The 14,522-nt window shown below is 38.5% G+C and overlaps 1 protein-coding gene across 2 annotated transcripts in view; it reads left to right on the forward strand.

The window, feature by feature from the left end:
* map3k5 (mitogen-activated protein kinase kinase kinase 5) overlaps positions 1-14,522 on the forward strand; it is a 75,082-nt gene that overhangs the window by 47,274 nt on the left and 13,286 nt on the right. For both annotated transcript variants that reach the window (XM_062437226.1, XM_062437227.1), the window contains exons 14-19: positions 3,150-3,231; positions 4,910-5,043; positions 8,000-8,127; positions 8,550-8,686; positions 10,227-10,332; positions 12,019-12,176. In XM_062437226.1, coding sequence (XP_062293210.1) covers positions 3,150-3,231; positions 4,910-5,043; positions 8,000-8,127; positions 8,550-8,686; positions 10,227-10,332; positions 12,019-12,176 — 745 coding nt within the window. The remainder of the gene's footprint in view (positions 1-3,149; positions 3,232-4,909; positions 5,044-7,999; positions 8,128-8,549; positions 8,687-10,226; positions 10,333-12,018; positions 12,177-14,522) is intronic.

Consider the following 14,522-nt stretch of genomic DNA (forward strand, 5'->3'; position numbering starts at 1 on the left):
TTGACATCATTAAGCTTGTTGAGTGCTTTTTTTACAGTTAGTTGACTAATACTCACCATAAATCTTCTCTTAATGTCACAACAATTACTTAATGACTTTTTCCTCCATTACTCTGAAATTAATGTTATTGGGTTTTATGAGCCAGTCATCTAAAATGAACTTAAAATCAGAGTCAAATTGTCACCATTTCACAATTTTATCAACTATGACATTATTGCAGGTTGTCATAAATAAAAGTATTAAAGATGGCTAGATGAAAATTCAGAGGATCACCAATGTGATGTAGATTCACCCTGAACCAATAATGTGTGTACCAAAATTCATGGTAGTACATCCAATATACGTTGAGATATTTAAGTAAAACCCAAAAAAGTGGCTAGCAAGGCTAAAACAGCTACTTTGCTAATTGTGTTATCAAACACATTACATTACATTACATTACTAGCAAAAATGGTTATGTACAGGACTTTTACAAACATTACCTACAAATTAGCTCTTGTTCTAAAGTTTTATTAGATTTAAGGAAATTGTTGTTTTTACTCGGTCACATAAATGGGAAAGTAAATTAAGACCTCCAGTTGTGTTACTGAGTTAAATACAATACCACTTTATTAATGGTTAACAATCATCTACTAAAGCATTATAGATCAGTTGTAAGCCATTAATAAGATCTTTTTGGTGACAGGTTGTGAAAATCAAAATGTATTTAAAAGTTTTTAACCATTTATTAATAGATTACCAAACATGTGTAACTGCTTTATTACCAATTAGAAAGAAGCTAACTTCAAAACATGATTTATTTTTTTTAGTAATGACTTACAACTGATGAAAGATAAGTAAAGGCTTATGAAATAAAATTGCTTTAGATTACAATTGATTTAAATTTTTTGTCAATTAATCACAAACTATTTTCAAATTTGAATATTTGTCATTTTTTAAGAAATGTAAATATTTCCTGGTTTCTTCAGTCCTCTATGACAGGTTCCAAGATATTTAGGTTGTTGACTGCTTTCTGACATTTTCTAGACCAAATGACTAACGATTAATGATCAGTTGAGAGAACAATCAACAGTTTATCTATAATAAAAAATGATCGTTAGTTGCAGCCCCAGTTTTATTCCTTGAAACCTGTCCTTGGAACAGTTTGATCATTATTGTGACCACAAAGCCTTTAATTCAACCCGCAAAGACTTTAAACTGTTGTCTGTCTGTAGTTGCACCCCTCCCTACTGCGGGCGCTCGTGTTAGCTCAGTACTCAGGTGGGAAATTTCGCACCTCTCCGTCACCACAAACACACCTTGCTTAATTTCGACACCACCGTGTTCCTCTCTGGCTGCTCAAAGAAGCACTGAGTGTTCAGACTTGTGAGAGTCTCACACCGGAGGCTCCCAAGCACTTATTATCTGGAGTGTGAGAGTCAGTGAGTCATGCCTGCTGTTGTCATGATGCTGCTCGCCTTATCACACAGAGAGAAAGGAGTAACGGTGGGATGGGAGGGAGTGGTGAGAATAAAAGAAGGGAGGAAGAAAAAGACAAAAAAAAGAGGAAGAGGAAGAGAACCAGTCCGATATGGCTCGTGCATATGCGTGATTGGCACATGTGTATTGTGGAGCACCTGCAGGCGTGCCGTGTGTGACAGCATGATGGGGCGATGTGCTAATTCACAGCTTGTATGCGGAGAGAGCGGTAAAGGTCATTATATGTTTGTTTATGTGTGGGAGTTGTGCATGTGAACATACTGTAACCCCTTCTGGCTAAGATCACCAGCCAAATACCGACACCCAGTCACAATATGTACTAAGTCAATTGTATTTGTATAGTGCATGTCAAGACAGTAGTGCTTTACAAGGCATAAAGCATACACAAAAGAAAGAAATCATAGTAGACTATTTAAAAAGTGCAAAACTAAAACACACAATACACAATGAAAAAGCACAATGTAAAATGCTGACTCGGGCTCGGTGCATACTGCTGACCCAAACGCCTCTCTAACCAGGAATGGCTCTTTTTAAAAGAATCCACAGAATCAGCAGACTGTAAGTGTGAGAGCAGAGCAGTTCATAGTTGAGGTGCTACATGGTCAAATTCTCTGCTTTAAATGGCTCTAAGTGATTCACTCTGGCTAATACTCGAGCCATGAGTATTTTAGAGAGAGATTTTACACACACGCAGGTATTTATACTGTAATCCTAAGGGCTCTATATCATTACCATTAAAATATCATAGCATTGTGTTTGGAAGTTTTAGCCCCTTAACTGCAACCCATCAATAATTGACATATTTGCTGACCATTTATAACTGCAGGCTGTACAGTTTTAGATGTTTTGGTGATTTTTATGTGATTATAACACCACTCAAGTTTCAGAACTGTGCTAATACATTGGAAATGAAAAAATAATAAAAGGAACCTTTGCACAATAGACAAAGTGCATCCAAAATTGTTAAATGTAGTTTCACAAAATAGTTAGCTGTGATGTGAAACATAAAGTAGTAATGTATTTTTTAGCTGTAAATTACCTTAACATGCAAAACAATAGGCGTGGTGCTTTTTTAAATATTGTCAGTGTCAAGTTTAAACTTATTTATTTTGTTTATTTGTACATTAAAAGACAGATTTTTACATTAAATATGATTTGATTTATGAGGACATTCACATATTATGAAAAGACCATTTACCTACCTATACCCAGCTACATGAATTCAAAGTGAACACATGTTTGTGAAGGAGAGGCAGGAAACTAAATAGAGGGTAGAACGCCTACTTGTAGTTGAAAGAAATACAGAGCAGCCTGTAAATATTTGACAGTTTCAACAACTGTGGCACTTTTTTGGTTGTATTGCTTCTCTTCCAGCAACCTGCATTTTAAATCAAGATAAAACTATGAGATTTCAGTGCTGTAATTTTAGGGTGTTTCCTCCCATGTTGTCTGAACAGGGTAGGACTTACAGCCCTATCATAAAGTTGTGGAATTATATTAAGCTCATGAGTCTGGTGTTGTTCACCCAGTATGGATCTGAACACACAGTCAAACACACTCAAAGCTGATTGTTTGATTCCAAATGTCTCTTCTGAGCGCTCTGACGCAGCTGTGTGGATTCACTGTATGAGCCGTGTATTTTGGACTGACCGAGCTTCTCTTCTCTCTAGATTCTGTGATCTGGTCAGCAGCATAACAGAGGAGGCCTGGAAAGGTCCAGAGGAGGGAGACTGTGACACTGAAGCCTTAGAGGTGAGTCGGCTGGGCTGGAGACTGGATTCTTACACCCTGATTGAGCCAGAAAGCTTTTTTAGACTTGTAAACTTTAGTTATATTTACATATTCAAGAGTTCTAAAATTCTATGTTAAAGTTTAGTCAGAACTTCAACCATTTTAACCAACAATAACCACAACAACAACCTAGACATCTTCCACTTCTTTTATGTCCATATATTTTATTTAATAAAGCCTTTTAAGATGTGGTAAAAGCCACATATACATGTATAAGTAATACCAGATTCCCTTAATGTACAGGTGATTGTTTTTAAATCATTTAACATGGAAATATTGACATTATCTGCATCTATCAACACCTTCTCAACTGGATTTCCCTCTAGCTAAGAGTTGGCTCAATACATAACTTTTCCTAACTCCTCTGCAAGGCGTGCGTGCAAAGAAACTATTTACTATTTATTTGTCTCTGCACTTTGTATTGTTACATCCTGTGTTTGAAATGTCACAGGAAATATGATGCGATTTAGAGGTTTCAATCAAAAGGAGTTGAAGTGCTGACAGAAAGAAAAAAAGCCCATCTCTTAACAGACAACTGTCAGCTAACTATTTTTCATGCTTCCATTAAACGACTAAAGGAGAAATGCAATATGGTTCATAATGCTATATGTAATATGGCGTAGCATTTTATTCACATTTTTGCAGAATGTCTCATATAAACTCGTCTTTGATCCGTTTTCCCATCTTTTTTTTCTAATCCAGTTCATCACAATTTGCATTACAATAACTGCAAACACACAGAAATAGACAGCAACCCGCTGAGATAGGACCTGGATTTTCTTGTTGTGTGCTTTGTAATGCTTTCACAGTACAGTACAGACACCTGCTGCTGCATTCACCTGTCTCTCCAGCAGAGCCACAGGAAAAGAAAAGCTAATTGCCCGTAATCCTGCCGCACCCTCTCTGACTCAGCAGCGTGGCACGGATCAAATGTCTAACAGGTTCTCCCTCAGAGCTGCTTTAATAAGCCTGTTTTGTCCAAACGCATGCTTTGAATTAACACGGTCAGTTTGTCTCCAGTCCTCAAATATCCTCTTTACAACATAATCTGTCCTAAGACCTCAGACTGTTTCCTGTAAACACTAATCACTTGTTTCAGACAGAAAAGTTAATTAATTAGGTCTCTCCTTCCAAGAGGAATCGATGTGACGGGTTTAAAGTAATCTGGCAACAAACAATGGACCATCCACTGAAGTTAATTAACAAGAGGAATGAGATTAATGATTGTCTGGCAGGAAAAAAAGTTCTGATTTGTTAGGTTTGTCTTACACAAATATGCAAGATAAGTACATTGCTATAATCTTTAAGGTTATTCTGAAATGTTTGAAGGTGTAAGCGAAGAAACAAAAATGTCACGCTTCCTTTTATGTAGACACTATACCTAATTGAAAATGTGCAGATTTATTCAGGTTGAGAAATGTATATTTACTGCAGCTAAATTTCAGTAATATAATAAGACCAAAACAATATTTTAGCTCAATCAGAATGCAACAACTCAGATAACTTCATGATCAAATAGACTGTTAAAAAACTCCAAAAATCGAAGCAGCAGAGGCTGAAATATCCCGACGAACACTGGATCATTCACAATCATACCTTTTATAAGCATCCCTGTATTTTACTGTTTTTGTCTCCACAGTACGACTATGAGTACGACGAGCACGGAGAGAGGGTGGTTCTGGGAAAAGGCACATTCGGGGTGGTGTACGCGGGCCGAGACCTCAGCAACCAGGTCCGCCTGGCCATCAAAGAGATACCTGAGAGAGACAGCAGGTGAGATGAGGACACAGGTTTTCTCTGTGGAGGTTTCACACTGCTGTTACCACTGTTGTGACAACCGTAAAATCTGGTGTGGATATTCTGATAGATTTTAATAGATTTAATGACCTTGCAAACCTTTGTTTTGCACCATCTGCAAGTTAGAATTTCCCCTCAATCAACACAGTGGGCCTGTTCCAAACCACCACTATGCACTCACAGATTATAATACTGGCTCTTGTCCCAGTCTAAACACTGAATTCAGCTTTTTTTTCTGCCCTTCATGCACACTTTCTGCAGACTTTCCTAAAGAAACAAAAACCCACAAGACATATTGTTGTGGTGTTGAATGGCAATGGAAAATGAAAAAAGGGAACATTGAAGACAAAAAATGGCATCTTTTAATCATAAACATATATGTTGTTAACCAGCACTATGTACAGTGTACTTGTTTGTCTTAGAGCCGAATATGTAGATTTTTTTTTCAAGAAAACTGTTATAAACGTATAAACAGGAAGCAAACAGTTTATTTAAACAGTATTAAAGGATTAGCTGGGGATTTTCTATATTTTTCTTATTGTCAACAAATCTAGTGCAGCAACAAACCAACAATGAACTCTGGTATATCTTACTCCTCTGTGCCGTAGACCTCCATTGTTGCCCAGAAACAATATAAAAACACATCAGTGAGCCACACTGTTCCACTGGGGGACATGTTCCTTCACCACAATGAGTGTAGGCACGGTAGTTTGTTTAGAAAGTCATGTTTTCAGTCTATTGTTCATTTCTCAAAGAACTTCTGTACAAAGTCAAGGTTGTGATATGTAGCACAACAAGCTAACGAAAGCTCTTTGACCAAAACCGAGTTCCCGTACATGCTCAGTGGCATTAGCCTTACACAGAACTACTCTTCAGAGACTGGAAATGTACTTTCTGTTATTAGTCCTTTGAAGCCATTTCTAAACAAACTACTGTGACACAATGAGTTTGGTCACAGTAGTTTGGTCAGAGAGCTTTCGTTAGCTTGTTGTGCTACATATCACAACCTCTTGAGTTTGTACAGAAGTTCTTGAAGAAATTAAGTTTATTGACTTTGTAAGTTTATTGTTGGTGTGGCTCTTCACATGAGATTTGTTGACAATAAGACAAATGTGGAAAATCAGCAGCCATATCCTTTAAATATCAGCTGTCTAGGTAACATTAAGTGTTGTCTTACTCCTCTTACACCCTGAAACACTTACAATGACATCAGTGGTGACGTTAGATTGATGACGTCCGTGAGGGTTCGGTGCTTCGACCTGCAGTATTGGAATTTGGCTGCTGATCCCTGAAAAACTTTCTTGAACACGACCGATCAGATTTCACGAAACTGTCTGTGAATGAATCCTAATGCTATGTGACTCACTGTCTATTCCTATTCTGCCACCATCATACCCAAATGTCGTATTCGCACGGGAAATATTTCCTAATGTAATTTGGCATAACACACATTCTCTAATTCATGCTCAGAAGTAGATCAACCACTCTCAGGACAGATATGACACTGTTATGATTAGATTACATCCTGAATGTTAGCTGGTGTCTTAGCTTGTTAATGCCTCTTCCTGTTCAGCGCTGTTGTTGATCATCATTAAGAAAAATGCGGCTTTGCTGTCCGACTGAGAGCGTGAAACACACAGATCAGCAGTGTCCCCGGTGCTTTCTGGGCTTTCAGTGGGCTGGTATCCACTCGAGTGACTGCTTAGCGGAAAGCCGTGAAGGCAGACTCTCTCTCTCTCTCTCTCTCTCTCTCCCCCCCCCCCCCCCCCCCCCCCGTCTCTTATTCCCACCAGTCTCTGCAATAGTTCCACTTACTCATCTCAAACTGCAAAGACTCTCACAGACGAGATGATTCCACTGGCGTACTTTGTTCCACTAATCACATCAGCAAGTCAGCAGAGTGCTCGGGCCACAGAGAGCTCTGAGAATTTGGGGAAATAATTCAGAAGTGGATTGAAATCTCAAGACAGACAGAGAGAGAGAGAGAGATAGATAGAGAGAGAGAGAGAGAGAGAGAGAGAGAGAGAGAGAGAGTGATTCATTCAGGGAGCTGAATCGCTGGCAGGCACGCTTTCACTGTACAAAGGTTCCTGTTGTTCTGGTCAGATATCAAGATTCAGTTTCATTGTTTTGGTGGTTTTTGTCTTTTGTTTTTAGGGTTTTGCTCTTCAGGTATTTGTCACACAGTCTGGTATGGCCTGTTTACATCCATGTCGCCATAAAAACGGCTCAGTTACAGTTCCTTCAGTCATTTCTTAGGTTATTGTAGTTTAAGATAATTTATTTATTTAGTTTAATTTTCTACTGATGTCTTGTGACTAATCAACTGAATATTTTTAGGTTTTGGACAGTCGGTCACACAAAATAAGACTATTACAACGTTACCTTGGACTTGGGGACTTGTCTTTTGCTGACGTGTAAACCAAACAATAAGGCGATATATCAAGAATATAATGGGTAGATGAACTGATAAAAAATAATCATTAGTTGTAGCCATAATGTAGATTTTTGTTTGAATGTTAGTGCAGTTTTAATTTAATATTCTATGTGATTTTATAGTTGCTAGACTACTAAATCCATGCTTATTTATTAGTGTATTTCTCTGCAAGTGTTTCCTCCAAATGTTAAATCAAGAATCTAAATCTACAATTAGTTTTGCACATGTTCAAATACAATTGTGATCTTTTATCTTTTACAAATGAATCATTTTAACAAACTTAACAGGAAACTTTAAATCCAATCCTCCAAAAACTCACAAAGAGGGAGAACCGTGTAAAGATGATAAAGTTCTTCAGTGATTCATATCCGTCGCTGTTATGTGACCCTAACCCTAACCCCAACCCCAAACCTAACCCTAACCCATTGTCACCTCTTCCCATCTGCTACAGACTATAACAGCGTTTTTCATGCATTGTGTTTTTATCTATTGCAGGTATTCTCAGCCCCTACACGAGGAGATCGCCCTCCACAAACACCTGAAGCACAAGAACATCGTCCAGTACCTTGGCTCCATCAGCGAGAACGGCTTCATCAAGATCTTCATGGAGCAGGTGCCTGGAGGTGAGATATATTTTATCACTTGAGCCCATCAAGTACTTTTTATGAGTTCTTTTTGGGGTGTTTTTCTATATATATCAATTTAAAAGCATGCTATAGCTCAGTTTTAGTGAAGATTTTGTGTAGTAAAATGAACACATCTGAATTCTGGATACTGTAACATACTGTAGATGCTGATGTCTCACACAGCTTTTACAAGAATAATAAAAAGTTAGCCTACAAAAGTTTTATGCCAGCTGAACAGTTTTGGCTGTTTATAGTTCCCACACAGGCCATAAAACCACTCCAGACATACATGAATTCATACAGCAGCAGTGAGGTAGAAGAAGAGTGCGTACTGACTCTGAATTGCTCTCAGAACTGTGCTGCTAATCTCAGGTCAGACTGAGTGTATTGATTGTTGTACTTTGTCCCGTTATGTCCAGGGAGTCTGTCTGCACTGCTGAGGTCCAAGTGGGGACCCCTGAAAAACAACGAGCCCACCATCGGCTTCTACACACGGCAGATCCTAGAGGGACTCAAATACCTGCACGACAATCAGATAGCACACCGAGACATCAAGGTCACTAAACATTACTGCACAGTTCATATTCTCTTTTTCATCTTCTTGCCATCATTAGCTTTTTAGAGGCTCATTTTCAAAACGTTAGAGGCTTCTTTTAATAATCCTTGATTCGGCTAAGGAAAAAAATCTGTGTTCCTCAGGAGATAATATATTTAACATTGGAGGAAATGAGTAGTGCACATGAACAGTGAGAGCTACTATGAGGGGAAAAGAGAAGTAAGAGTGCACTGCTTACAGAAACTCAAGCTACATTAAGAGGAAATCCAGGAGAAAAAGATGACCATAAGTGACCCCACTGTGTGACTGACAACTGACGGTGAATCTAAAGAGGAAAAGATTGCACTTCCACTATGACAGCTATTAGAGGTTTATGAGGGAGTTGTATTTATAGCACATTTGCCAATATGAACAGTGACAGAGGTTTACCTCGCGGTAATCATTCCTCCTGTTCATACTGACTATTAAAAGATCTCCTTCAAATGTTCTTTCAATGGAAGTGATGGAGGCCAAAATCCACAGTGTGTCCACACAGTCATTTTAGGCTTATGTGAGCTTATTTGAGGCTTCAGTAGTCTGAGTTAGTCATAAAGAGTGGATATCTGACACATTTACCATCTTTTTAGCATCAAATCCCTCTTTGTGTTTCCCTGTAGCTCCACCATAGCTTCAAATTAACTTTTAAATACACTTTTGCACAGGAGGAGAGCTGTGGATGTTGTCCTCCATCTCTTACATTATAAGTGCATTATGAAGGGATTTTCTAAAGGTCAGTATGAAAAGGAGGAATGATTACAGCGAGAAAAACATGCTCCAGTGGTCATTTGAGCTCCTGACTCTTGTTTTTAGCCAAACTTGAAAAAATGTGAACCTGATGCGTACAAGCAACAGGAAATATGTGCAGAAGATTAAATAATATACAAGGAAGTGCAACAATGAACGAGAAACATGCTCTCAAAGATACCGATGAGGTCGCATGCATAAAAACGACAAACAAAGTCATGCACAGAATCACGAGTCTGCAACATTTTTCAGATTCTTTGGAAACAAGAGCTGAAATGATTGAACGTTTGACTTGAATCTGCTTCCTTGTGACTCTGCGTGCACAGTAAATTTGTTTTGGTTCGTCCCAGCTGCTCCCAACATTTCAGCGTTTTCTTTACAGCTGTTTGGCTACAACGATAATCCTAACATCCCCTTTTTTCTTGAATAAAAGGCTTTTGCTGTTATCTCAGCTGCGACAGTGATAAGACTCCCATCACAGAGCATCATTACGGTCATCAGCGTCTTAGTCGTGTGTCCACAGCAAACCTCTCCACCTTCCACCTGATTTAACAACGCCGTCATATAAGCATCATTAGCGGCTCAGAAATGTTAAAAACCCTGTTTTGGCGTGGAGGGCGCCTTCCTCCCACGCCGTGTGTCGTAACCTGCTGTTTGTCATAAGCACATCACATTATCTCAGCGCCATCATGGCCTTGGAATTTTAGCGTGGGGAATGAGTGTAGCTTGTTCTCACGGATACCTTTTCAATCCACAGGGCGACAACGTTCTCATCAACACCTACAGCGGCGTCCTGAAGATATCAGATTTCGGCACGTCTAAGAGGTTGGCCGGGATCAACCCCTGCACCGAGACTTTCACAGGTACGCGCTCGGCCGATTGAGTCCCACCTCAGTGTTTGCGCAAACCCCCCCCTCAAATAATGTCTGAGATGTGTGTTAAGATCCTGAAAACCCACAAAACATGCTTTTTATTTTTAAAATGAAAGAACAAGAAGCTAAGCAAGTGAGGTCACCATTTCAGAGCGGTCATTCAAGTCTCAGCTCTATATCACTGAGAACAGCTGACTGTTGCTATTCAGAGACACCGGGTCTGGCAGAGGTCTGTGGTCACATCAGGCGGATTCGTGCCCGTGTGATGTCCTCAACCACAGCTCAGTTTGACCTCTTGAATTAGACGATCTGGCAGCCAATTGGAGCAGACAGGGACTTACCCTCAATGGCGGAGGCCCTTTCAGGAAACCGGGCTGCTCCTTTTTATAGCCCAGGTCTGCTATAAATGTGTGGCCGCCCGTATTTAGCTCAATTCACAAGCTTCTAAAAGCAGCAAATACGCAGCAGGCTATTATTAGAACAAAAGAGTTCTTTCAGTGAAGTGACGATCTGAAAATGTTACTAAGTCCATAAGCCCCGTCAAAGCTTTTGTAACCTCATTGGTTGTTTGCAAAAAAGTGTGTCATCACCTCAGGACAGAGGTAACCTATAATTAGGCTTAAAGCAAGCTAGTTTGGGTATTTAGATGAGGTTCTTTCTCATGCTGTTGCTGCCACTTTTACCTTTACAAACTGTAGAGCTGCAACAAGTCAATTAATCAGCTATTTTTTTGTTAATTGATTCATCATCTTGAGTAATTCTTTAAAGAAAACAATTTATTCCAGCTTCTCAAATGTGAATATTTACAGGTTTCCTTAGTCTTCTATGATAGTAATCTGAATATTTTTTTGGGTTGTGGACTGTGGTTCAGGACAAAATAAGACATTTCAGGACATGTTTTACCATTTTCTGGCATTTTATAAACCATATGACTAATCAATTAATCAAGAATATATATATCAACATTATTTGTGACTTTAAAAACATATTAAAGTGCAGTTAAGTTATTATTTTTTTTATTGACACAGCTGCAAAGCCTTGTCCCAAATAAGAGAGATGATCTATAATGCGTATTTCATCTATAGGATTATACATGGATTAGTTAAAGCAACAGTCGGCCTTTAATTGCCCGAAGCTGAGGGAAAGTGTGACACATGTAGACGGCATGTAATAAAGATAAGTTGGAGTTTGCTTTCCCTGCCCATTTTCAGACAGTCACAGTCAATAAGTTACTCATTTATGAATTCATTCATTCATAAAACTTATTTAATTAGCCATCTTATTTGATCAGTAGAGGATAAATCTGTTTTTCAACAAGTGTCATCAAGATTAGGATGAAATTATATCAAAATCATATAAAAATGAAAACCTATAATCTGATCTAAAACCATAAAACAATAACAAAAACAATAAAGTGACATATCCAGATTGTAGTATATCTGATAACTCTGCCAGTATCTGAAGCAAATATTTAGACTCCCTGAAAGTGAAGATTTGCCACCTTCTGCATGTACTATAAATTATAACCAGTTAGAATATTTCACCTGTTTGTTAACTTTGTGATCTTGACACTGAAGTGACTTCTACACTAGCTGTTATCTGACTATCTAGCTCTCTGCCTACATACAGTATCTACATGCATTTTACTCTATTGTTGTGTTATGGGTTTTTTTTCAGGCACACTACAGTACATGGCTCCTGAGATTATAGACAAAGGTCCACGGGGCTACGGCAAGCCAGCTGACATCTGGTCTCTGGGCTGCACCATCATAGAGATGGCGACTGGGAAACCACCTTTCTATGAACTGGGAGAACCACAGGCTGCCATGTTCAAGGTGAGAGATCCCATCATCCCACTGGGTAATGTGTGTGTGTGTGTGTGTGTGTGTGTGTGTGTGTGTGTGTGTGTGTGTGTGTGTGTGTGTGTGTGTGTGTGTGTGTGTGTGTGTGTGTGTGTGTGTGTGTGCATGTGCTCTAAAGGCCAGAAGATTTTGTTGATCTTGTTTTGCAGAGAAGCAATAATCAAGTGCACTGAAACTGAATTAAGTTGTAACTTGTTCTGCCAAGAGGTTGAGGGCAAACTAAATGCTTCTCCTTTTTAGATTTCTAAGAAACATTTGTACAGTTAGTTACCAAGCAAGCTTTATCAGCTGTTGACATACAGTCAGGAAGTACTTACTGACAGTCATACATCAGATAAACCGTAGGGCTTTCCAAGTCCAACTACTATATATGCTATTAAATGCTCTCTTAAACAGGATACACATATGATAAACTGGAAGTTATGCCAAATGTCTTCCTGTTTTATACTTATTCTTTTATTTTTAACTGATATAATACATTATGTCATTTTTTCCCCCACTGTAGACCCCTAATAATGGTCTGATCCAACTGTATATAACTAATAAAATACTAATATTAGAATTAATATATATATTTCTATTAACATCCAATTACTAAATTACCTTGCTGAGTAGTTGGAGGGCTTGCAAATTTTTTGGAACAAAAATCTCAACTCTAGCTTTTTCCAGAGCGTTCAACCACATCTCATGTGACCAAAGACAGTTGAACACATATCAAAAGACAGTAAGTGCAGGTGAAATAAGACTCTAATCAACTTACTAATGGCAACACGTAAGACAAGACAGAAACACTGACTCATGACACTCTTATCTTGTTATCATGACCTACACCAACATCAGCTCAATGTATTTCAGATCTCTTTTTTTCTTGATTATAGATATTATTTGTGCACAGTTGCTTCTCCATCAGATCTCCATGATGATAGCATCAGACATGATTATTCGGAGGTTTAGCTTTTATCAGCCCTCAAACTGACCCATTGTTGGACTGACAATGAAAAATATGCTAATAGATGTTAACAATAGTAGCAATTTTACTATATTTTGAACTTCTTTTACCTGCCTAAACCTTTCAAATTAAGCATCTTAAGTTCATTTAATGTCTGATGCTGTCTATGTAAGTTTTTACTTTCCTTTTTTAAATTCATTAGAAATCTCCATCAAATGAAATAATTAGGGAGTCTGGCCTCTGTCCTTATCACTTCCCCTTTATATAAACAGAAAACCTTTGAATTAGTCACCGCCTTAGTTCATTTTAGTATATTTGATAGCACAAAGGAAGTGAAAAAAAAGTATATCAAAACATACATATCAGGTATTTGCAGTAGAGGTAAGACACATATTTATGCCCTTAACATAAAGAAACACTGCGAGCTGTAACGTGATCATCCTCAGTAGACACTCCAAATATTGTCTGTGCACGTACATTTGTTTGAACACAAACAAGCGTGTGGAGTTCATTGAGTGGAACCCCTCACGCTTTTATCTTCCACTTTCTATGTGCATACGTCTTTGTTTGAAATCTCACTTGACTGTGTGTATTGGTTTTGGATGGGAGCATAAAGTGCTGCACACCTATGAAATATTGCTCTTAGCCATGTGTAGCCCATTAAGCACACAAAAGATCTTTAAGGGTTGTCTGGAAAGCATTATAACACTCCTGTCAAAGTGCTGAATCATGGAATTTTTTCCATACAATGTAATTTAATGAAGGGGCTTTTAAACAGGGAGGTTTACTGTATGTGCTGAACTTTCAAGTAAACAACACACACAGACAAACAGAAACTGGGATGATCTCTCATGCAGGTAATTATATGGTTTTCATCTTTAAAGGCCATCTCATGCTATGTTCTCCAGAATAGTATAACAGTCTTTAGATACTCTTCACTCATCCCTAAGGAATGTCTCCAGGGAGGGGCATCGCTCTGCTAATCTTAAATCAACATTCCTCAACAGCAACGGCAGGAATTTCTAGAGTTCTTATTGTCATGAAAGTCTCGAGGTTGAACTTTGATCGTTATTGCTCTCAACTGCCGCCCGAAGCTACAGCCAGGCCCGATACACGTGTGTCACACAGCCAAACTTCACTGTGTAAACACTCACTGTACACTTAAAGGGCAGGGAAAGAGAAAGGTTTACGATTTTTCAGGTCGGTCTTAAAACAGCAGGCAAAAGCTTAAATGAACATTGTTTTTCTTGCTATAATCATTCCTCTTGTACATTCTGATCATTAGAAGATCCCTTTATAATGGACTTACAATGTGGGTGATGGGGAAAAATGTATTCTAAAGTATACCTGAAGTTAATATGAAGCTTCAG

Source organism: Scomber scombrus, chromosome 17 (genome assembly GCF_963691925.1).
Source record: "Scomber scombrus chromosome 17, fScoSco1.1, whole genome shotgun sequence".
NCBI classification, from domain to species: domain Eukaryota; kingdom Metazoa; phylum Chordata; class Actinopteri; order Scombriformes; family Scombridae; genus Scomber; species Scomber scombrus.